Here is a 22,918-nt window from a genome sequence, read left to right as displayed (position 1 = left end):
GCAGGGTTTAGCACACACAAACAAGAGTATGAATGATCCTTTCAGCAGTTGGCTCACAGGAACTCAAGACTTTGCAACACAGGAGCCTCAACGCCTTCGCCCCCCTGCTGTGGCACATAGTCAAAAGCGGGTGCACGGTCTCATTAAAATCAATCCCTGTGCAGAATACGCATATCGTGATTAAACATTCACCTCTTGTTACTGTGTCTCCTGCCTTTTGTTTTGCAGCCTCACATCACAGTGTGCACTTGAAAAGGAACTGTCGAGATGAAGGCGTTGATTCAAGTGAAAACAAGGCTCTCTTGTTTGATCACATTTAGCTAGTGGGGGGCCCCCTGCCATTAATTTTATTTTGTGCAGCTAGAAATAAAGTAGTTAAGGGATGGCCTTTTAATAATGAATGAGGGAAAAACGGAAATTTTAGTTTTTGGTCTCGCCCTCTTCGACTTGGGACCATTGCAAAGTGATGTGCGTCCCAAAGTCACCAGTCTTGGCGTCACTATAGACAGTGATTTTCAACTTGACAAACAAGTCAATACCATTTTAAAATCGTGTTTTTAACATCTTCGTCTTTTAGCAAAATTAAAACCCTTTTTATCTTTTAACCTTTTTGAACGAGTCCTGCATGCTTTTATTTCAAGTGGCCTGGACTACTGCAATGCACTTTATGCTGGCATTGGCCAAAAAGCTCTCCCCCGTTTGCAGTTAGTCCAGAAACGCGGCAGCACAACTTTTAACAGGGGCCAGGAAACGCCAGCATATAAAACTCCAATTCTTGACACTTTGCACTGTTTGGTTTGAAAGCTTTGCACGGACAGGCACCTCATTATATCTCGGACCTCATCCAAAATTACACCCCCGCGAGCGCTCTGAGGTCCGAGAGCCAGCTCCTGCTCGCGGTGCCCAAGACGAGACTTAAAACCAGGGGAGACGGGGATTTCTCTGTGGTCGGCCCTAAGCTCTGGAACACTCTGCCCCTCCATGTTCCAACTGCTCCCACAGTGGAGTGTTTTAAGTCTCGTCTTAAGACCCACTTTTATTCTCTGGCTTTTAACACTACGTGAGTTGTGTGGTCCTGTGTTTTTAAATTTGTATTTCTATTTATTTTTTTAATGATATTTATTTTTATATTTTTTATTCAGTCATTGGTGGAGCTAAGGATAGTATTTGAATCTGGTTGTTTATGTATTGGTTTTATATTTATTTTGTTTTTATTCAGTCATTGGTGGAGCTAAGGATAGTATTTGAATCTTGTTTTTAATATTTTTGTACAGCACTTTGGAAACATTTTTGTTGTTTAAATGTGTTTTATAAATAAAGTAGTTAAGGGATGGCCAAGAGGGAGAAGAAGAGGGAGGACAATTTATCATGTTGTATGTAATCTGGGAACCTTATTTTCTAACTAATGAACGTCTAATGGTGTGCTTTGTTAGGCTTGAGCGCCATCTGGCGGTGACGTTGGTTCATTACAAGTTACAAAACTGACTTGTGTAAGTTTCAATCAGCTGTTGGGTAACAAGCACTGTGACCATGTGGCACCTTTGATGTTTCTTTAAACCACAGTAAAAAACAGACTATTGGTACAAAAAGCTGAAGATGCCTACCGGCGGAGAAGACGACCGAGCTGTGGTGAGAAAGCTTCTGAGAGAAGTGCTTCTGGGCCGAGAAGATCCGGAGGTTTTTTTTGCGAAGTGTGTGTCCGTGTTGGGGCACCAGGAGACCAGAGGGCACTTTTTAGCCGTCATCAAGCCTCTGATAGCGGCCAACACATCCCTGCACTCCGCCCTCGTCTCCATCTATCGGGAATATTTCACTCAGGTCAGTATTGGTGTTGTTTAAAGTACACTTAACAGCTATTGATTCACAATAAATTGTCTGTTGAATAAAACAAAAATGTTCTCGGAACAATTTTACAAAATAGTGTTTTGTAAAATTGTTTTGAAAACAGCCTTTAGCTAACAGCTAGCTGAACTGTAGCTAATTCTGGCTTCCCACCTTCACTATAGTGTCTTTCGTGAAACACCTTAACAAATAATTAGCCCTTATACCTCCTAAATAAAATGTTAACGTGAAAAACAATTAGGTGAATTCATGTGGTTAATACTAATCTTCATTGTTAAATGTTGTGGTTAACGAGAGGCTGCTGTACAACTCACCTGACTGCAAATGTGTCCACATTGCTTTAGCCAAAACATTTTTTTTCATAAACAATTTTTTTAGTTGTTAATTGTACAAAATATACGATAGTACTGTAATACTAATGCATTTTTTTTATAATGGGTATTTACAAATAACACAATTATTAGTTATATGAGGCCTAATTGTACACACAGGTTTAATTAACCAGCGAAAACACCTGTACCAAGTTATTAATACAACAATTTGTAAATATCGTGAATTCGTGGTTTAGACATTATTTGACCTAAATATTTTTAATCATTTAAAGTATTTTGATAGGCAGATGAGTTAACCTTAAAATTATAATTACAACATGGTGTCACAATAAACAGATTCCATACAATCAAAAGGGTCAATCAAGTTTGTCATTAACTTAAATTATTTTTATATCAGCACTCTCATTAGGCAGGTCTTTATTGTCATTGCACAAGTACAACAAAACTTTGTTTTCAGCACAAACCCGTTCAAGATGAGACAAACAAACAGTGTACAGGGTTACTGAACAGGAACGCTGATGGGTCGCCACAAGGCGCCCCGTAAAAGATAGGAAAAAGGTAAACGCTGGGGGAGGATGAGTAAAAAAATACAATCCAGACTGGGCTCCTAAGGGGGCCCAGTCTGGAGTGGGAAAAACCCTCCATAGCAAAGCACATATACATATTACAACATATATCTCGAGACTTGCAACAGAGGGGAGGGAGTGGGGGCTACGGTGGAAGGCTGCAGCTCTTCAGGCACTGCCCAGCCGTCCATCACCCCTAAGGGATTCGCGTCAAGGGCGTTGGATGGTGCGTGGGGTATGTGTGTGTGGCGTATATTTTTTGGGGATGCATGCGTGTGTGTAAAGCTGCCGCGTGTCTCTGTTCTGCGACCTTGGTGTCGTGCATTCACTAGTCCAAAGTCCACAACAACAACAACAGGTGTGTGTCTATTGGAGACAAGAAGGGAGTTTGTTGTGTCTTCGCTGCACTGTCCTTCGGGAGTCTCCAAGCCAGGGAAACAATCCAAATTAGAATGTTTGGTATGCGAGTGAAAATAACATTTACTTTTCACTCTAAATTGTCTATGACTGATCCTCAAAATGTATCCTGCGGGGTAGACAGTCAGCTGATGTATTGATCTCATAAGGTTGGACAGTTTATGCTCACATATATCAACTTTATTAGTGTTTTTTTAATGTCAGGTGGAAGATGACGAGCTGGAACTTACACTGACCGTGTCACAACTTGAAATGCAAGAAACCCTGCTTCAGAAAGATGAAGGATCCACAGGTGGGCACACAAAGGAAGGAGGGCTATGCGAAGCACGAAAGCCTGAGCATCAGAAGGATGCAGAGCTGAACATGTCGCACGCGAGTCCAACAGTTTCTACCATGCGGAATACCGACAAAAATGTCAGCAATGTAATGGAGGACAAGGTTTCACAGCAGAAGGCCAAGCGTTCTAAAACCAGAAGGCGGAAAGCAGGCGCCCAGCAGGTAGTTGGTCTGCCCTGCTCTCCATCAGCAACACCACCTGTGTTGCTTTGGTTCCGCAGGGACTTGAGACTGTGTGACAACCCTGCTCTCATCAGCTCCTTGGAGGTAGGTGCACCTGTCATACCCATCTTCATCTGGAGTGCCCAAGAGGAGGAGGGGCCCGGGATCACCGTGGCCATGGGCGGAGCCTGTAAGTTGAATGAGTCACTCCTGATTCCTTTTTGTGTCACTGTTGACATTCACTGCCTCTTTTTACTCTTTTGGCAGGTAAATACTGGCTTCATCAAGCGTTGGCGTCTTTCTGTTCATCTCTGGAGCGTATCGGCAGCCGTCTTATCTTCCGTGAGGCAAACAGAGAGGGGTGCCACGTCGGATCCACTCTGCACACGCTTAAAGAGCTGGTGAAGGAGACCGGGGCAAGAACCGTGCTGGCCAATGGCCTGTATGAGCCCTGGTTAAAGGAGAGGGATGACGTGGTGCTGTCAGCGCTGCAAAAAGAAGGGATTGACTGCACCATGTTCCACTCGTACTGCATCAGAGACCCGTACTCTGTCAGCACAGAGGGCGTTGGACTCAGAGGTATGTCGCCGTATTATTTGGATAGTTTATCTCACAAATGTTGCAGTATATTTCAGAATGTCACACGCCGTGGCCCTGATTGTAGAGTGGCCGTGCCAGCAACTTGAGGTTTACAGCGTCCTCCATCCGAGTCACAGCCGTTGTGTCCTTGGGCAAGACTCTCCACCCACCTCGCTCCCACTGGTGTATGAATGTGAATGAATCAGTCAGTCTACCCCAGGGCAGATGTGGCTACAAATGTAGCTTACCTTCATCAAAGTGTGAATGGGGAGTGAATGAATGATTGAATCTCAGTGTCAAGGAAAGGGCTGTATAAATATAATCCATTGTTATTAGTTAGTCCATCAATGAACCGCTCAATAGTATTGGCAGCACTTAAGCAGTACCACAAAAAATGGCTATGTATTAAATGGGGACCTATTACGCAAAAGCAACATTTTTTACCTAGTGGCACTTTACTTTTGTGTATTTGGGGTCTGCATAAATCCCGAAAATGTAAAATCAAATCATGGAGGAGATATTTATAAAACAATCTTGCGTTCCTTCATACTTCCTCCAAAAGAATCGTTTGGAATTTGCACAACCTGTGACGTTGTTCCCAAGTGTGACGGCGGATATGTCCATATATGGTAAAACATTTCCCAAAATGCTTTGCGCGAGTGAAGAGAATTATATCTACCGTAATTTCCGGACTATAAGCCGCTACTTTTTCCCCTCGTTCTGGTCCCTGCGGCTTATACAACGGTGCGGCTTATCTACGGCCTGTTCTTCTCCGACACCGACGAAGAGGATTTCAGTGGTTTTAGTACGCAGGAGGAAGATGATGACAATGATTAAAGACTGACTTTTCGTATACCGGTAGGCTGGTTATTTTGATAACGTACAGGCGAGCACTTTGTATTACTTTGCACCGTTGTATTATTTGTACTCTGCACGAATGCTGTTCGCCATGTCAAAGATGTGAAAGTTTGATTGAATGATTGAAAGATTTATTGTTAATAAATGGGACGCTTTGCGTTCCCAAACAGTCATCTCTGTCCCGACAATCCCCTCCGTGGTAGCAGGAACCCCTATATACTACGGTAATTACACATCAAAACCCTGCGGCTTATAGTCGGGTGCGGCTTATATATGGAGCAATCTGTATTTTCCCCTAAATTTAGCTGGTGCGGCTTATAGTCAGGTGCGGCTTATAGTCCGGAAATTACGGTATATAGCGCCATTTTCTCTAGAGACTCAACGCACTTAAAAATTTTTAAGCTCAATTTAAGCCATTGTGTGTGGCACTTGGGAGCAAGGTGGGTGAAGTGTCTTGCCCAAGGACACAACAGCAGCGACTAGGATGGTGGAAGCTGGATTCGAACCAGGGACCCTCAAGTTTCTGGCCGGCTGCTCTACCATCTCCACATTAGGTCAGCCCAGAGCCTGGCGGTCTTCAAAACCCTTCTTAAGACCTATCTCTTCTCACTGGCCTTTACCCTGAGCTGAGCCCGCCCACTAGGCCACCATTTCTAGCCCCCCCCCCTTCGCTTTAGTTTTTTTTTCCAATTTGTCACACTTTTATTATTTCATTATTTATATTCAAACCCTTTTACCGTATTGCTTTTGCACTATCTTGTTTAGCTCATTCATTATGTTCTTTGTTTTGTTTTTTTGCTCTATGCTTTTTAACCTGTAAAGCACTTAGGTCCAATTTAAAAATTGTTGTAAACGTGCTATATAAATAAAGTTGCCTTGCCATCTGAGCCATGCCGCCTCGCCGTTGTAGTCCGACGCTGTAGTCAATAAGCTCCTTTTTCTCTATCCTCTTGTCGTGGGGAAGACTGGCTCGTCATGCACATGCATCCTCCGCTCTTGCCATTTGTAACACAAAGCAGCGTGTAGTTCGAACGTACATCTGTCAGTAGACTCGCAATGGAAGCGCTAAAAACTAAAACATGGATGACGGGGAGAAGACAGTCGAAGTTGAGGCTCGTAAATTAGACCGGGTGTCCTGAGAGCTTGAAAACAGTCTGTAAAACATAATCTACGCAACATTTTTGACCTAAGAACGACAAAGAAGTGTTTTAAATGTAGAAACAAATATGATATGACCTCTTTAGGTCAGGTTCAGTGGACAACTCAAAATGACTACAAGGTATATCCAAGTTTACTTTCTATAGTCTTGTGCCTTTAGAAGATATTCTGTAATACAAATGAGAGTTGAAACATGGGTGGATTCACAGTTGTGAGATAAATACCTGTGATTCCTCTTGGTAGTGACTGAAGTTGCGTTAACCGTTTTCCTACGTGGTTTGTGGTGTAGGAATCGGATCAGTGTCTCATTTCACGAACTGCTGCAGACAGAACCCTGGCTCTGTATTGGGCACTCCACTGGACCCGCCCGTGTCCCTGCCTGCACCTTCCAACTGGCCTCTGGGTGTCACTCTAGAAGAACTGGGCCTGGCACGTATGCCGCGGAGGAAAGACGGCACAACGGTAAGTGATCATATTACACAATTAGAAATGCAGTATTCCTCAGTCTAATTCTACTGTGCATTGTGGCTTTCAGATTGATTGGGCCGCTAATATTCGCAAGTCTTGGGATTTTAGCGAAGAAGGAGCTCATGCACGCCTTGAAGCTTTTCTCCACGATGGTGCGACTGGTTACACGCACACACACCGAGCACCTAGTTCAGGGAAATTACACTAAATTGTTTTGGGCGCCACATTTCCAGAACTCTAATGACCAGTGTACGGAATTCTACCTTTGCCATTAGTCTGATTTTGTCAATTCTGGAGAACCAACATACTCTACACTAGACAGGTGATTTTGCTCTATTTATTTGGTCAGTTTCAGGAGCTCGCTGCTACTTTAAGGACCAACTAAAAATCTTCAAGAGCTCAATGATGTTTTAAGGACCAACTAAAAATCTTCAAGAGCTCAATGCTGTTTTAAGGACCAACTAAAAATCTTCAGGAGCTCGCTGCTGTTTTAAGGACCAACTAAACATCTATTCAAAGATTATCTCAGTGACGGCACTCTAGTGTTTTTAAAAATCTGTTGCAAACATCGGAGTCTCTTACAAGTTTTTGAACTGAACTCGCAAGAAACCAGTTGAATAGCCCAAAGCATTGGCGTTGTTAGGCCTATTTTAGGGGGGCTCAAGCCCCCCTAAAATGTTCTTAAGCCCCCCTAAATAATTTGGTGTTTAAAAAAATAAAATAAAAAAAAAAGCTTTTTTTTTTTTTTTACAAATACATGCCGACATATTCATTATAAGGTGGCCCGAATATGAGTTTAAATAAATAATCATATAACCTGTCATTATTCACTCAGTTTCCCCTCACTTCATAGCGTAAGGTAGAGAGCCCCTTTAGTGCGTCAGTATCCAATCCATTCCACTTGTTCATATAGAAAATGCCCACACCACTCAAACTCCAGTCCACATTTTTTCTGCGACCTTGCTTGCGGTCCTGCAGGTGTACGAAGCACATTAGCACACAGCACTGCAGAACAAGAACCTTGTGTCTGCAATTGTAAATAATTTAGTTTTTAAGTTTTGTGTTTCTTGTAGAATCTATATAAAGTAATATACATTAGCCTATTGTTAAAATAATGAAAAAAACATCATTAAATATATTTGTTTATTGTATTGTTACATTAATAGCTGTTGTATTATTATAGGATGGCTTGTTAAACATTTCATATGATTTTCAGAGGGTGGAAAAACCAAGACATTTAATATAAAATGTAAAATGAATAAATACATAAAAAGAAAGAAAAAAAATGGTTAAAAGCCATCGTCCCGGGGAGCATTTAATTTCGTCCAGTGCATTTTTTTTTACCGTCCCCGGAACGACGGGACTGCGTTAATCTCAAGCCCTGGAAGTTACATTTTATTGTTTGCATTATTTGTTTCAGCATTGCACTTTGACAGCTTTGGCTCTTTTTCAGATCAGCAGACGGACTCTAAGTCTTTCTTATTTTCAGTATATATAAAAGTTTCTCATTTCTATTCAGACTTCCATATATATTTAATTTTCTTAACGGCTTGCCATAATATACATATATAAATATATTATATACAAGCCAAATTATCCCGATCCAGATATTACTTTAATTCAAGTAATCAAGTAATATGTCCAGGGCTTGAATTTACAACCATTTTAGTCACATATGTGCCCAAAATGTAATCTGTGCAACTTCAAAATATTTGGGAACAAACAATTATTGTATTGTGAGCTAAAGTCGTGGCATTAGCCTCTATGTTGTGAATGAATAACATAGAGGCTTATGCCATGACTTTCACTGTGTTTCAGTGTATCTTGAAGGATCATGCAAGTAATTGTTTCTTGTTGATGCTGTAAACAAAATGTCACTGTGCAAACCCATGTTTGTTGTTGTACTGAACACAGATTAAAAATAAACCGACTGAAATAATAATAATAACAATGATTAATTTCTAAGTCTTTATTAGCTGTTTGTGAAGTTTTGTGCTCTCGTGCTACGTTCGCTCGCATCCTGTGCATCTCCTGGGGGCTAAGCCCCCCCTGTCCTTAAAAGCTAGTGACGCCCCTGGCCCAAAGGATGAAAAAGAGGACCTAAAATGAAACCATGAGGAACACCACTGGTATAACCAAAGAAGTTGAACAAATGACTACATCTAAAGTAAACGCGACAGCATTGACTTGGTTACATAAATTACAATGCAAAAAAACAAGGGGTGCATTGAGGAACTGCTCTGTTAGGTAAATGCCAAGCTTGGAACCCTGCAGTGTTCTGTTTGCTGTCAATGCAAGGATCTGACCATGTGTTTAGAGAGTGGTCCAAGTTCCTCCATACAACAGGAGCACTTAAAATGTTTTTAGGAATTTGCTGAAAAAAAGTTTTGAGCTACCACGTCATTCCTGGGATGGATTTGGGTCGGCAGTTGAATAGCTCTGCCCTACAGGAAGTGAAAATTTAAAAAAACATACTCGGTCCCCATTCATCCAACTAATGTTAGGATAAAGTGTCTCACTGTGCCTCCGATAGTGTGTGTGTCAAAACACACATCAGGGAACATTTCACAATCAAAAGGTGATAAAAACATGAGATGTACTGTACACGGTTAACATTTCCTTAATCCTTTATTTTCCAAGGTGTGTATAGATACGAGAAAGAGTCAGGCAGGGCCGACGCTCCAAACACCAGCTCTCTGTCTCCGTACCTTCACTTTGGTCAACTCAGCCCTCGCTGGCTACTCTGGGACGCCAAGGGGGCACGCTGTCGACCTCCGAAATTCCAACGCAAACTGGCGTGGAGAGACCTGGCATACTGGCAGCTAACCTTGTTTCCTGACCTACCCTGGGAATCCCTCCGGCCTCCGTACAAGGTCGATATTGCACATTCCACTATATGTTAGAATATTGTAGGATGTGGCTGACCTTCTGGGGTTTGTAGGCACTACGGTGGAGCAGCAATAGCAATCACCTGAAGGCTTGGCAGCGTGGTCGAACAGGCTACCCCATGGTGGACGCAGCCATGAGGCAGCTGTGGCTGACGGGCTGGATGAACAACTACACCAGACACATCGTGGCATCTTTCCTCATAGCATACCTGCATCTACCCTGGCAAGAGGGCTACCGCTGGTTCCAGGTAAGACATTCAGGCCCTATTCACAGTCGTGGTCAAAAGTGTACATACACTTGTAAAGAACATAATGTCATGGCTGTCTTGAGTTTCCAATCATTTCTACAACTCTTATTTTTTTGTGATAGAGTGATTGGAGCACATACTTGTTGGTCACAAAAAAAAATTCATGAAGTTTGCTTCTTTTATGAATTTATTATGAGTCTACTGAAAATGTGAGCAAATCTGCTGGGTCAAAAGTATACATACAGCAATGTTAATAATGATAATGATAAATGATAAATGGGTTATACTTGTATAGCGCTTTTCTACCTTCAAGGTACTCAAAGCGCTTTGACACTATTTCCACATTCACCCATTCACACACTGAGGGCCATGCAAGGCGCTAACCGGGACCCATCAGGAGCAAGGGTGAAGTGTCTTGCTCAAGGACACAACAGACGTGTCTAGCTTGGTAGAAGGTGGGGATTGAACCAGGAACCCTCAGGTTGCTGGCACGGCCACTCTCCCAACCCCGCCACGCCGTCCCCAATATTTGCTTACATGTCCCTTGGCAAGTTTCACTGCAATAAGGCGCTTTTGGTAGCCATCCACAAGCTTCTGCTTGAATTTTTGACCACTCCTCTTGACACAGTTGGTGCCGTTCAGCTAAATGTGTTGGTTTTCTGACATGGACTTGTTTCTTCAGCATTGTCCACACGTTTAAGTCAGGACTTTGGTAAGGCCATTCTAAAACCTTAATTCTAGCCTGATTCAGCCATTCCTGTGTTTGGGGTCATTGTCCTGTTGGAACACCCAACTGCGCCCAAGACCCAACCTACGGGCTGATGATTTTAGCTTGTCCTGAAGAATTTGGAGGTAATCCTCCTTTTTCATTGTCCCATTTAATCTCTGTAAAGCACCAGTTCAATTGGCAGCCAAACAGGCCCAGAGCATAATACTACCACCACCATGCTTGACGGTAGGAGTGGTGTTCCTGGGATTAAAGGCCTCACCTTTTCTCCTCCAAACATATTGCTGGTTATTGTGGCCAAACAGCTCAATTTTTGTTTCATCTGACCATAGAACTTTCCTTCGGAAGGTCTTATCTTCGTCCATGTGATGTCAGATATATGTATACTTTTGACCTAGCAGATTTGGTCACATTTTCAGTAGACCCATAATAAATTCATAAAAGAAGCAAACTTCATGAATGTTTTTTTGTGACAAACAAGTATGTGCTCCAATTACTCTATCGCAAAAAAAAAAAGAAATTATTGGAAACTCAAGACAGCCATGACATTATGTTCTTTACAAGTGTATGTACACTTTTGACCACAACTGTAGCTTCAGTTCAGTTTGGAAAACATCTGCATGTGTGTGTAGGACACACTGGTGGACCCAGACGTCGCCATCGACGCCATGATGTGGCAGAACGGTGGCATGTCTGGTCTGGATCATTGGAATTTTGTCATGCATCCTGTGGACGCTGCTATGACATGCGACCCCGTTGGCAGCTACGTCAGGAAATGGTGTCCTGAGCTTGCAGATTTGCCCGATGACCTTATCCATAAACCCTGGAAATGCCCGGCGTCCATGCTGCGACGAGCAGGTAAGAAACGATCATTCCATTCTCATTGACGCCTATGTTTATTTGTCGGCGCCAAAAAAGACAAAAACACAAAAATTCTTATTTTCCTCCTCGCTCTAACTCGGCCATTTCTCCGCTTATCGGAAATATGAGAACACCGAAACGTTCCTCGAAGTCTTGAGGCGCTCACAGTTTTCACAAGAACTTAATATTTGAAAGAGTTTGCCCACGATCAGACATTGTTCAGCATGAAGTTTTCCAACAAATCCTACATAAACTGCGTAATAGTGGCAGGGTCATCTAATTACATGAAGTCACGTGACAGCCCCTCCCCTCAGGTATCTTAGTCTGTTACAGGGTTAACAGTTAAATGGGCACACAACATAGACAAACAGGGCAACCCCAGGACTAAAATCATGTTTTTTTTCCCTATTTGCGTTGGTGTCGAGCAAGTTTGCTAGCATTAAGCGTGCGTCAGCACGTTAACTGCTAGCATACTTGTGAGAACGTTAGCATGCTAGCTTATTTTTTTGCTAGCGTATCTCATATTAGCATGCAAACGTTTAATACTAGCTTTTTTGCTACTTTCTATGTCTACACCAACATATACTGCATTTTGGTATTTCTTCTTACCCAGTCATGTGCTACCTTCTTAACGTTAGCATGCTAGTATGCTAACATTAGCTTTAGAACGTTTTCAGCTAATATTACACTTTTTTGTCTAATTCCGCAGCCATACACCTTAGAGTTATATAACTTGGAATGTGTCACCTATTAACTGTTAGTGTGTTTACTTTAGCATGCTAACATTATAGTGCTAACTTTACGTTTTTTCTTTCCAATTACACAGCCATACACCTTACAGTCATAATTTTAAGAATGATAATACTTAGTTTTGATACTGTACTTTGCAATATTTTGTCGACTTTGGAATGGATACTATCCTGTCCTTTCTTGCTCTACTAAGGTGTGGTATTTGGCCAGACATATCCTGAGAGAATCGTTACAGACCTGGAGGAGAGGCGGAGTCAGTCTCTCCAAGACGTCGCCGAGGTTCGTAGACAACACGGACAGTACGTGGACAAACGCACAGGCTGCGACTTGGTCCCTATGCCGCCACGCCTGGTCTCGGAGGCCCTGAGCTTGTCCCACAATGCTGGCGGCGTGGCCTCAGCTGGCAAGCACTTCCTCCTACCCGTCATCACCCGCATGGAGTTCAAGTACCAGCTAGAAGATCCGGACGCAGACGCTGCCTCCAATCCTTACAACGCCGTCCTTAAAGGCTACGTGAGTCGCAAAAGGGACGAGACCATCGCGTTCCTGAACGAGCGAGACTTCACCGCCAGCGTTTTGTACGAGGGAGTACAGAGGAAAGAGAGGCTGGAGAGGGACTATCGCCGCATGGAGGGGCTGCCTAGACCTCTGGAGCCACAAGGAAGAGCAAGGCGCACACCAAATGCCAAAGACAGGTTCTCAATAGTACCTGGTGGTGCTGTGAAATCCCCCAGATGACCAAGGGACAGAGGAGCTTCCTGAGGACACTTCCACACTGTAAAAAAGTTGACAAGATGTTACAAAGTCAGGTATTAACTTGCCTCTGACTGACTTGGGGACAAGTCTAGCACCATCTGCTGGTTTACATGTATAAATCTCTAAACACTAAATACAGACGGAACTTTAAAATGTTCTGATTTTCAATTTGAGGTTTTCATAAGCTCTAAGGCAGTGGTTCTTAACCTGGGTTCGATCGAACCCTAGGGGTTCGGTGAGTCGGCCTCAGGGGTTTGGCGGCACCTCCGCCGCGGAGGCAAGACACACCAGACACATCGTGTAAATAAAAACTTCTCCCTATCGCCGTATTATGGATACCCCCAAACAATGTTCCCTCTAATTTTCCATCTGATTCGCAGGTGTGTAATTGGTTGTGAGTTCATGCACTGTCTTGGTTTTGTTGTTTGAACAAGATGATGTTCATGCACAGTTCATTTTGTGCACCAGTAAAAAAAAACATAACTTTGTCTTGAATTTGAGAAAAAACCCATTTTATTTTTCACTAAAGAAGGGTTCGGTGAATGCGCATATGAAACCGGTGGGGTTCGGTACCTCCAACAAGGTTAAGAACCACTGCTCTAAGGCTTTCAAAAGGCTTGAAATATATTGAGTTGCATGGTATGAGCATATGTTTCAGCTTGTAAATGTAATTGCTGGAATAAACAAACCTTTACACCAGGCCTGGGCAATTATTTTGACTCTGGGGCCAAATTTAGAGAAAAAATTGTGTCGGGGGGCCAGCACATCTGATTTTTAGGAACACTTATACAAAACCTCACAATAATGTCTGATTGAATGCTAAAAACGTTATGACAGACCGCCTGAAAAAACGGAATGGAATTTTACTGAATGAGACACCTAGAATGGACATGAAAGTAAAGAACGTGGGATTTACAATATTAACTATGAACGATAAAACACTGAATATTGACAACATATGAACGTCACACCCCCTATCGATCGACATATTTTACAATCAAGCAAAATGGAACAAAAATGCAACAAACAGCGAAATATGAACGCAAAGAGTAAAAAATACACCCACCTACAATCTGATATATCACTAAGCTTTAGAACTTTGTTGTAAAAATCTCCTTCTGCGTCTGTCCCCGGATGATACAACAGCGTTTTGCTCAGGAGAGAACACACAGAAGCTAATACAAATAATAACAGAAGAAATGAACAAATTAAAAAGATGGTTTGACAAAAATACATTATCGTTCAATCTCAGTAAAACTAAGATAATGCCATTTGGTAACAGTAGAAGGGAAAGTCAAACACAAATACAAATAGATGGGAGTACAAATTGAAAGAGTAAATGAAACTAAATTTCTAGGTATAATGATTGATGATAAATTGAACTGGAAATCTCATGTAAAAAATATACAACAAAGTAGCGAGAAACACATCAATAATGAATAAAGCAAAACATGTTCTAGACCAAAAATCACTTCATATTCGCTACTGCTCGCTAGTGTTACCATATCTGAGCTACTGTGTAGAAATACGGGGAAATAACTACAAAAGTACACTTCATTCACTAACGGTGTTACAAAAAAGATCAGAATAATACATAACGTTGGATATAGAGAACATACAAACCCTTTATTTATTGAATCAAAAATACTGAAATTCCACGACATAGTGAATTTGCTAACAGCTAAAATTTTGCACAAAGCAAATTATAACCTGCTAGCTAAGAATATACAACAATTCTTCTCAACAAAAGAGGAGAAATATAATCTTAGAGAAAAACGTAATTTAAAACATTTGTATGCATGTACAACACTTAAGACCTTCAGTATATCAGTATGTGGAATTAAATGATGGAATGGATTAAGCAAAGCAATCAAACAATGTACTAATATGATCCACTTCAAGAAACTCTTCAAACTTAAAGTGTTTACAAAGTACAAAGAACCATGATAAACATTCTGAATTTATTTCATCCATCCATTCATTCATTCTTAAAGTAATCTTACTTATCTCATCATATGAAATATGACTTACTTCACCAATTATTATTATTAAATTATTATTACTATTCATTTATTTTTTATTGTGATTACTTATGGAGTTTATTGTGAATAAATTGTGAACAGGAAGTGAACAAAAAGTTTTAGCAACTGTTATGTAAAGAAAAGGGGTAGGATTAAATAAGCTCTGCTTCTTCCTAATCCTTTTCAAACATGTTGAAAAGAGAAACTGGAATTTGTGATGTATCATGTTGTATGCATGCATGTTCCAAATAAACTCAAACTCCCTGACACCCGCGTTTCAGGCTGACACTGTGGAAACGCTCCCTTCCCACAGTGCTTGGTGCCTCGTCTGTGACTTAGATTACCAAAGTAACTAATTAAATTACCATAGTAACTAGTATATCATGCAAAAGCCCAGATTCCAACCATTGAAATATTTTGTACAGTTCAAGACTTACGGTCATTTGAATACATGACTGCACATCATAATGGCAGCTACACTTTCCGTCTTAAAGATCTGAAAAAAATAATTTGGGAATGTCCGGTGGGCCAGATTGAAAAGCTTAACGGGCCGCATGTGGCCCCCGGGCCTTAATTTGCCCAGGTCTGCTTTACAGATATTCAAAACGTTCCGAGTTTTACCTGTGGAACGACCCATTTTTTTAATCCTCTAGCTCAAGAGTTCCCCAACCTTTTTCCCACCAGGGACCGGTTTAACGTAAGCATTATTTTCACGGACCGGCTTTCTACGTGTGGCAGATAAAAACAGCCAACAAATTAGCCTTTGGCTCCAATCTGGCACATTAACATTTTATATGTCTATTAATGTGCATTGTCCCATGTACTATAACAAAGGAGTTGTAATATGCAACTATTAACAAGCTTATTGGTGTGTTTAGTGGGACAGGCGAAAGTTAAGTCAGAGAAGGTAGCAAACGCGTCACGGATTGGTACCGGTCCCCGGACCGGTGGCTGAGGACCACTGCTCTAGCTGGATCAATACGGTATTCCGGAAGTGCAATGACGAAGGCAGCAAAGCAACATCCTAATTACATACAGAAATGCACCAAATGAACATTTGCTTTTAATAAGTTAGTGCACGTACCTCACAATACGAAGGTCCTGGGTTCAATCGGGATCTTTCTGTGTGGAGTTTGCATGTTCTCCCTGTGACTGCGTGGGTTCCCTCCGAGTACTCCGGCTTCCTCCCACCTCCAAAGACATGCACCTGAGGATAGGTTGATTGGCAACACTAAAATTGGCCCTAGTGTGTGAATGTTGTCTGTGTTGGCCCTGCCATGAGGTGGCGACTTGTCCAGGGTGTACCCCGCCTACCGCTCGAATGCAGCTGAGATAGGCTCCAGCACCCCCGTGACTCAGAAAGGGACAAGCGGTAGAAAATGGATGGAAGTTAGTGACTATGTTATCTAAAAATGTGCTATGTTTCGTTGTTGGGTTTATAATATATACTTGCGGGTCTTACGCATATAGAAAATAACTCTTGATACATGCAGATGGGACCTGACCTTAGCTACATTTTAATCCTTTAAATCACAGTATTTTACTTGGGAATAGACAAAAATTGACTTAAAATTGTAGCTGGTAGAGCAATGACTGAGCCCAAATATTGTGTCTACATTGACATGAGTTTTTGTAGATAACGTATGAATAAGAATCAGGGAAAAAAACAGTTGAATGGTGTTTATTGTAAAGATCATCAACAGACATGGATGATATCATACAAATCAAAGTGCTTTTCCCCAGGATTGAAATATGATGGAACAATTATATTGACTCGAGTGCCAGTCTCACCTGTTTTGAGGAGGGGTCGATGCTGCAAAAACTCAACATTGGTCGCTCCCTAAAGCAAGTTTCTTGATCAGCGCTTTTAAAAGGATCCCTAAGGCTCACATTTGTACAACACTGGCAGGGCAGCAAAGTGGCACCGCAGTGTCAAGATGATGTAAAAAGACACTGCCTTCCAGTGTTATCTGAAGAGGAAAACTTGGGGAGAGGGATTCAATTAGTCCTCTATGGAGCGGACGTATCGCTCATATGCTGCCTCGTCCATCAGAGAGTCCAGCTCAGAAGGCTTGGCAATGGTCATCTTCATTAACCAACCTGTGTTGAAAAGGATCCATCAAGTCGTTAGATCAAGCCGATCACTTTTGACTACCGATGTGCCAAAAGCGCTCCCACAAAAGAATGTAGGAAAAAGTAGACTTTAAAACGCTGCGTAGGATTTAATGCATTAGCTTGAGAGTTGGTAATGGTAAAATATGAATTATGGTGAAATGTGTTTTAATACTCCAAATCAATTGTAATTAGAGATGTGCGATAATATCGGACTGCCGATGTTCTCGGCCGATAAAAGCCTTAAAATGTAATATCGGAAATTATCGGTATCGGTTTCAAAAAGTAAAATGTATGACTTTTTAAAACGGCGCTGTGTACACGGACGTAGGGAGAAGTACAGAGCGCCAATAAACCTTAAAGGCACTGCCTTTGCGTGCCGGCCCAGTCACATAATATCTACGGCTTTTCACACACACAAGTGAATGCAAGTCATACTCGGTCAACAGCCATACAGGTCACACTGAGGGTGGCTGTATAAACAACTTTAACACTGTTACAAATATGCGCCACACTGTGAACCCACAGCAAACAAGAATGACAAACACATTTTGGGAGAACATCCGCACCGTAACACAACATAAACACAACAGAACAAATACCCAGAACCCCTTGCAGCACTAACTCTTCCGGGACGCTACAATATACACCCCCCGCTACCCCCCAACCTCCTCATGCTTTCTCAGGGAGAGCATGTCCCAAATTCCAAGCTGCTGTTTTCAGGCATGTTAAAAAAAATAATGCACTTTGTGACTTCAATAATAAATATGGCAGTGCCATGTTGGCATTTTTTTCCATAACTTGAGTTGATTTATTTTGGAAAACCTTGTTACATTGTTTAATGCATCCAGCGGGGCATCACAACAACATTAGGCATAATAATGTGTTAATTCCACGACTGTATATATCGGTAATCAAGAGTTGGACAATATCGGAATATCGGCAAAAAAGCCATTATTGGACATCTCTAGTTTTAATACTCCAAAACAATTAACATTTACTATTGTTATGTGTTATTATAAATTAAGGATCATTTCAAATCATCCTTAATAATTTAAGGATGTCAGAGTGCTCACCATTGTTTTACATGGACAAGCTATTTTATTAGGTACATCTACAAAACAATACATTTATTTATTATGCTTTTTTTTTTTTTAACAGCTCAACACAAAAAGGACAAGATTAAATATATATACAATATACACACTTATTTACATATACACACACACACATATATGTATATACACAGATACTAACACACACACACACACACACACACACACACACACACACACACACACACACACACACACACACACACACACACACACACACACACACACACACACACACACACACACACACACACACACACACACACACACACACACACACACACACACACACACACACACACACACACACACACACACACACACACACATAATATATATATATATATATACACATACATACACTTTTTATTTATACTTTAAGGCATGGCAGCTTATTTTATGTCAGAAAATGTGCGCAACGTGTACCATTTTTATTTGTAATAACATCATTTATAAAGAGATTTTATTTTCTTCATATTATGTTTACGTTTGGTGATTGTCCAGTTTACCCTGTGATGCTGTGAAAATAAATAATTGGAATTCTGTCAAGTTATTTAGCGTTATGTCTTATTCTGCTATGCAAAGACTACCAAGGTATGCAATAATTAACCATAAACTCAATGTGTGATTTTTATTGGTTATTGCTTCAGTTTAAGAGCATGTTGGAGACAAAAGCTCTGAGTATGTCTGCATAAACGCAACTATTTGTAAAAGTACATTATTGAGTTTTGTTCTGTTGAGACAATAAGTTGATTGACAGTCTAAAAGTACCATGTGTTCTTTCACTAGCTATTTTAGCAGTTTTATGCAACTTTATGTACAAAATTTGAAAATCGGAAATTGGATCACAACAGCAATTTGAGAGAAAAATCGCAACTATGTTTTATTCTCAAGATCATGCAGCACTAATTTAGATAAGATTGGTTTTACATGACTACAAATAACAATATTTAACATTTTGCAGGTATCAAATGGAATGTCTTCCCACCTTTTCTAAAAATGTAAATATTTGTAATGCAGCAATGTGTGCTTACCATCTTTGTAGCAGGATTTGTTGACCAGGCCCGGTTTGTCAGCCAGCAGTGAGTTGACTTCTACCACCTCTCCAGTCAGGGGAGAAAACAGCTCACTGGCAGCCTTGACACTTTCCAGAGCTCCAAATTCATCTGAAATAGCAAATAAACACTCATATTTAGATTAAAAGTAGACATTAGGGCTGCACGATTAATAGACATCAAATCAACATCAAGCTTTTGATTAGTGCAACTACATAACTGCAAGAGACTGAGGTTTTTTTCTCTCTTCCGTCACAGGCATTTGAGGGACAGCCATGTTGACAATCTTGCGTTTGTTCGTCTCTCTAATGTGTTGGTTTTCTGATATGGACTTGTTTCTTCAGCATTGTCCACATGTTTAAGTCAGGACTTTGGGAAGGCCATTCTAAAACCTTAATTCTAACCTGACTTGGCCATTCCTTTACCACTTGTGATGTGTGTGTGAATGCTGAAGAAACAAGTCCATGTCAGAAAACCAACAAATTTAGCTGAACTGCACCAATTTTGTCAAAAAATTCAAGCAGAAGCTTGTGGATGGCTACCAAAAGCGCCTTATTGCAGGTAAACTTGCCAAGGGACATGTAAGCAAATATTAACATTGATGTATGTATACTTTTGACCCAGTCACATTTTCAGTAGACCCATAATAAATTCATAAAAGAAGCAAACTTCATGAATGTTTTTTGTGACCAACAAGTATGTGCTCCAATCACTACATCACAAAAAAATAAGAGTTGTAGAAATGATTGGAAACTCAAGACAGCCATGACATGATGTTCTTTACAAGTGTATGTAAACTTTTGACCACGACTGTATATGGTTGTCAACACAAGCGAACGAGCGAGAATGGTTTTCAATACAGAAATGAGTCAACTTTATTTGTATGTTTGTTTATTTATTCAGGATAAAGTTATTTTCCTTCCAATTACAGTACTATGACAACCAATTCAACAGTAATTAGAAATATGTTTTTATCCTTGTAAATGGTTACTAGCATCATTATTATATATTATGATTACAGTACAATATTAACACTGTATAGTTTGTTATTTCTGCAGTTTAAGAGCATGATGTGGACAAAAGCTCTAAGTTTGTCTGCATAAAGCCAAATATGTACACAAGTAAATTGTTACCGTATTTTTCGGACTATAAGTTGCAGTTTTTTTCATAGTTTGGCCGGGGGTGCGACTTATACACAGGAGCGACTTATGTGTGAAATTAACAACACATTAGCGTAAAATATCAAATAATATTATTTATCTCATTCACGTAAGAGACTAGACGTATAAGATTTCATGGGATTTAGCGATTAGGAGTGACATATTGTTTGGTAAACGTATAGCATGTTCTATATGTTATAGTTATTTGAATGACTCTTACCATAATATGTTACGTTAACATACCAGGCACCTTCTCAGTTGGTTATTTATGCCTCATATAACGTACACTTATTCAGCCTGTTGTTCACTATTCTTTATTTATTTTGAATTGCCTTTCAAATGTCTATTCTTGGTGTTGGGTTTTATCAAATAAATTTCCCCAAAAATGCGACTTACATATGTTTTTTCCCTTCTTTATTGTGCATTTTCGGCCGGCGCGACTTATACTCCGAAAAATACGGTAAATGTTGTGTGTGGCACCTTGAGACAAAAATATGCTGATAGACAGTCTCCTGTTATTTTCTGTTTTATGCATTTTTATGTATAAAATAAAAAAATCGCAAATCAAATTGCAATTTCAGAGAAAAAAACGCAATTACTTTGTTTCCTCAAAATTGTGCAGCCCGAGTAGACAGTTTATTGACTGATTTTAAACTGTATTTGAACATGCATACAAGGTGGGAGAAACATAGCATATTAACAATACCCCCTCTCTGTATCACTGCAGTGTATATTCCGGTATATAACTTACAATAAATCTGATCAGTCAGAATGTGTGAGGACTTAAAGGGGAATGCAGAGGCACACCACCAGCAGAAATCATTAAAAACTGAAACTCAGCAGCCGATATTGACAATAAAAAGTTGTTGTCGCAATTGTTGGATATGACTTTAAAGCATAACCAAGCATGCATCACTATAGCTCTTGTCTCAAAGTAGGTGTACTGTCACCACCTGTCACATCACACCCCGACTTATTTGGAGTTTTTTAGTGTTTTCCTGTCTGTAGTGTTTTACTTCTTGTCTTGCGCTCTTATTTTGGTGGCTTTATCTTTTTTTTGGTATTTTCCTGTAGCAGTTTCATGTCTTCCTTGACCGCTATTCCCCACACCTTTTTTGTTTTAGCAATCAAGAATATTTCAGTTGTTTTTATCCTTCTTTGTGGGGACATTGTTGATTGTCATGTCACGTTCGGATGTACTTTGTGGACGCCGTCTTTGCTCCACAGTAAGTCTTTGCTGTCGTCCAGCATTCTGTTTTTGTTTACTTTGTAGCCAGTTCAGTTGTAGTTTCGTTCTGCATAGCCTTCCCTAAGCTTCAATGCCTTTTGTTTATTTTTGGTTTAAGCATTAGACACCTTTTTACCTCCACCCTGCCTCCCGCTGTTTCCGACATCTACGAAGCAACTAGCTACCAGCTGCCACCGGAAGAGTATAACGTGGTAAATCTGCCGAACTCCAGACAGTACAGACACTCAACAACGGCACATTATTTGCGTATTATAATTACTGGTTTGCAAAAAATATTTGTAACCCAAATAGGTGAAATTAGCCTAACCCTAACCCTGTTTTTAGGAATTGGCTGCAGAAACTCGGACTAGCCGTGCGTCACCTTGCTGGGCCAGCTGCGTCCCCACCTCAGGTAGTCCACAGTAGACCACATCTCCCAAAGCTTCCTGCGGGTAAACCACACCAAGGGTCAAAGGTCACGTTGACCAACACAGGGTGGAGTTCGAGCGGGAATAATTTACCTGAGCAAAGCTGCTGATTCCCACCGTGCCGACACCATTATCCTCCACCCGGATCCACTCGTGCTTGTCTGTGAATTTAAGCGCTGAAACATAATTAAACACAATTTAAAGTTACAAAAGCGGAAAGTTAGCTGGCGCGTCCTTCACTAGCTAGCGGCTAACATGTGAGGAGAAACAACCAGGAACACCTGCTAAGGATGGACTCGACGAGGAAACGCTTCTCCGACTGAAGGGTTTGGGACACAGTCGATGAGATGCGTGCGGTAGCGGCCGTGTTAGTGAAGGAATGGCGCTGGAAAAGTTAGAAGACAAGCAGCGGAATAATCTACAGGCAGACATATTTCTTCTTCGTCTGTCGCCGCGAGTGATGACGCAACATTCTGACGCTTTTATCAGCGCTCTCTGCTGGTCTGGAGGAACTGGCAATTACAACACTTGTTTTATTTTTACACGTTTTAACTTACTTAAAATTAATAATTCTATTAGTGAAGTGGAGTGAAAAACAACCAACCATGGATGACAAAAGGACTGAGAAATGCTTGTCACAAAAAAACCACATTATATCGAATATTTATAACAGAGAGATCCAGTGCCGGCCCAAGCCTCCATGGGGCCCTAAGCAAAATTTGATTTTGGGGCCCTCTATTTCTGCCAATAATATTGATTGTTGATCATTCACACACCTACTATAAACTCATTGCGGCTCTGGCAGTGTTGTTTACATTATCCTATTGTCAGCCTGGCATGTCTTTACAAAT

At 40.9% G+C, this 22,918-nt stretch overlaps 2 protein-coding genes and 1 long non-coding RNA gene across 4 annotated transcripts in view; 1 reads left to right on the top strand and 2 right to left on the bottom strand.

The window, feature by feature from the left end:
* LOC133658793 (uncharacterized) overlaps window positions 1-2,144 on the bottom strand; it is a 36,143-nt gene extending 33,999 nt beyond the window's left edge. The window contains exons 1-2 of the long non-coding RNA XR_009827528.1: window positions 1,996-2,144; window positions 1,605-1,796 (exon numbers count right to left, since the gene is read on the bottom strand). This is a non-coding gene — a long non-coding RNA (uncharacterized LOC133658793). The remainder of the gene's footprint in view (window positions 1-1,604; window positions 1,797-1,995) is intronic.
* Window positions 1,067-13,647, top strand: si:ch1073-390k14.1 (deoxyribodipyrimidine photo-lyase). Of its 2 annotated transcripts, none has more exons than XM_062061186.1 (9): window positions 1,067-1,818; window positions 3,362-3,845; window positions 3,923-4,234; window positions 6,540-6,712; window positions 6,786-6,870; window positions 9,359-9,591; window positions 9,660-9,854; window positions 11,214-11,439; window positions 12,386-13,647. In XM_062061186.1, exons 1-9 carry the CDS (start codon window positions 1,597-1,599, stop codon window positions 12,928-12,930), a joined length of 2,475 nt encoding a protein of 824 aa, XP_061917170.1. In that variant the 5' UTR covers window positions 1,067-1,596; the 3' UTR covers window positions 12,931-13,647. The 2 variants fall into 2 exon arrangements, with proteins under 2 accessions (XP_061917170.1, XP_061917171.1); XM_062061187.1 differs by having other exon boundaries at window positions 1,692-1,818; window positions 3,345-3,845.
* Window positions 13,648-16,634: 2,987 nt separating this feature from the next.
* Window positions 16,635-22,541, bottom strand: gcsha (glycine cleavage system protein H (aminomethyl carrier), a). Its single transcript, XM_062062192.1, has 5 exons — window positions 22,349-22,541; window positions 22,161-22,243; window positions 22,022-22,085; window positions 19,231-19,362; window positions 16,635-17,069 (listed from the first exon to the last, which is right to left on the bottom strand). The coding sequence occupies exons 1-5, from the start codon at window positions 22,497-22,499 to the stop codon at window positions 16,972-16,974; spliced, it is 528 nt and encodes a 175-aa protein (XP_061918176.1). The 5' UTR covers window positions 22,500-22,541; the 3' UTR covers window positions 16,635-16,971.
* Window positions 22,542-22,918: the final 377 nt, after the last annotated feature.

The sequence above is a fragment of the Entelurus aequoreus genome, linkage group LG10, assembly GCF_033978785.1.
Source record: "Entelurus aequoreus isolate RoL-2023_Sb linkage group LG10, RoL_Eaeq_v1.1, whole genome shotgun sequence".
In the NCBI taxonomy this organism is placed as follows: domain Eukaryota; kingdom Metazoa; phylum Chordata; class Actinopteri; order Syngnathiformes; family Syngnathidae; genus Entelurus; species Entelurus aequoreus.
Note: the sequence above shows the minus strand (reverse complement) of the source record. Positions and strands in the feature narration are given on the sequence as shown.

Bases quoted from the DNA above. Each gene is read 5' to 3' on its own strand.
- si:ch1073-390k14.1 (XM_062061186.1), top strand. From the start codon at position 1,597: ATGCCTACCGGCGGAGAAGACGACCGAGCTGTGGTGAGAAAGCTTCTG. The intron at 1,819-3,361 runs GTCAGTATTGGT...TTTTAATGTCAG, and splicing joins ATCGGGAATATTTCACTCAG to GTGGAAGATGACGAGCTGGA. The intron at 4,235-6,539 runs GTATGTCGCCGT...TTTGTGGTGTAG, and splicing joins AGAGGGCGTTGGACTCAGAG to GAATCGGATCAGTGTCTCAT.
- gcsha (XM_062062192.1), bottom strand. From the start codon at position 22,499: ATGTCTGCCTGTAGATTATTCCGCTGCTTGTCTTCTAACTTTTCCAGC. The intron at 22,086-22,160 runs GTAAATTATTCC...GTTTACCCGCAG, and splicing joins GAATCAGCAGCTTTGCTCAG to GAAGCTTTGGGAGATGTGGT. The intron at 17,070-19,230 runs GTAAGCACACAT...TTTTCAACACAG, and splicing joins CAAATCCTGCTACAAAGATG to GTTGGTTAATGAAGATGACC.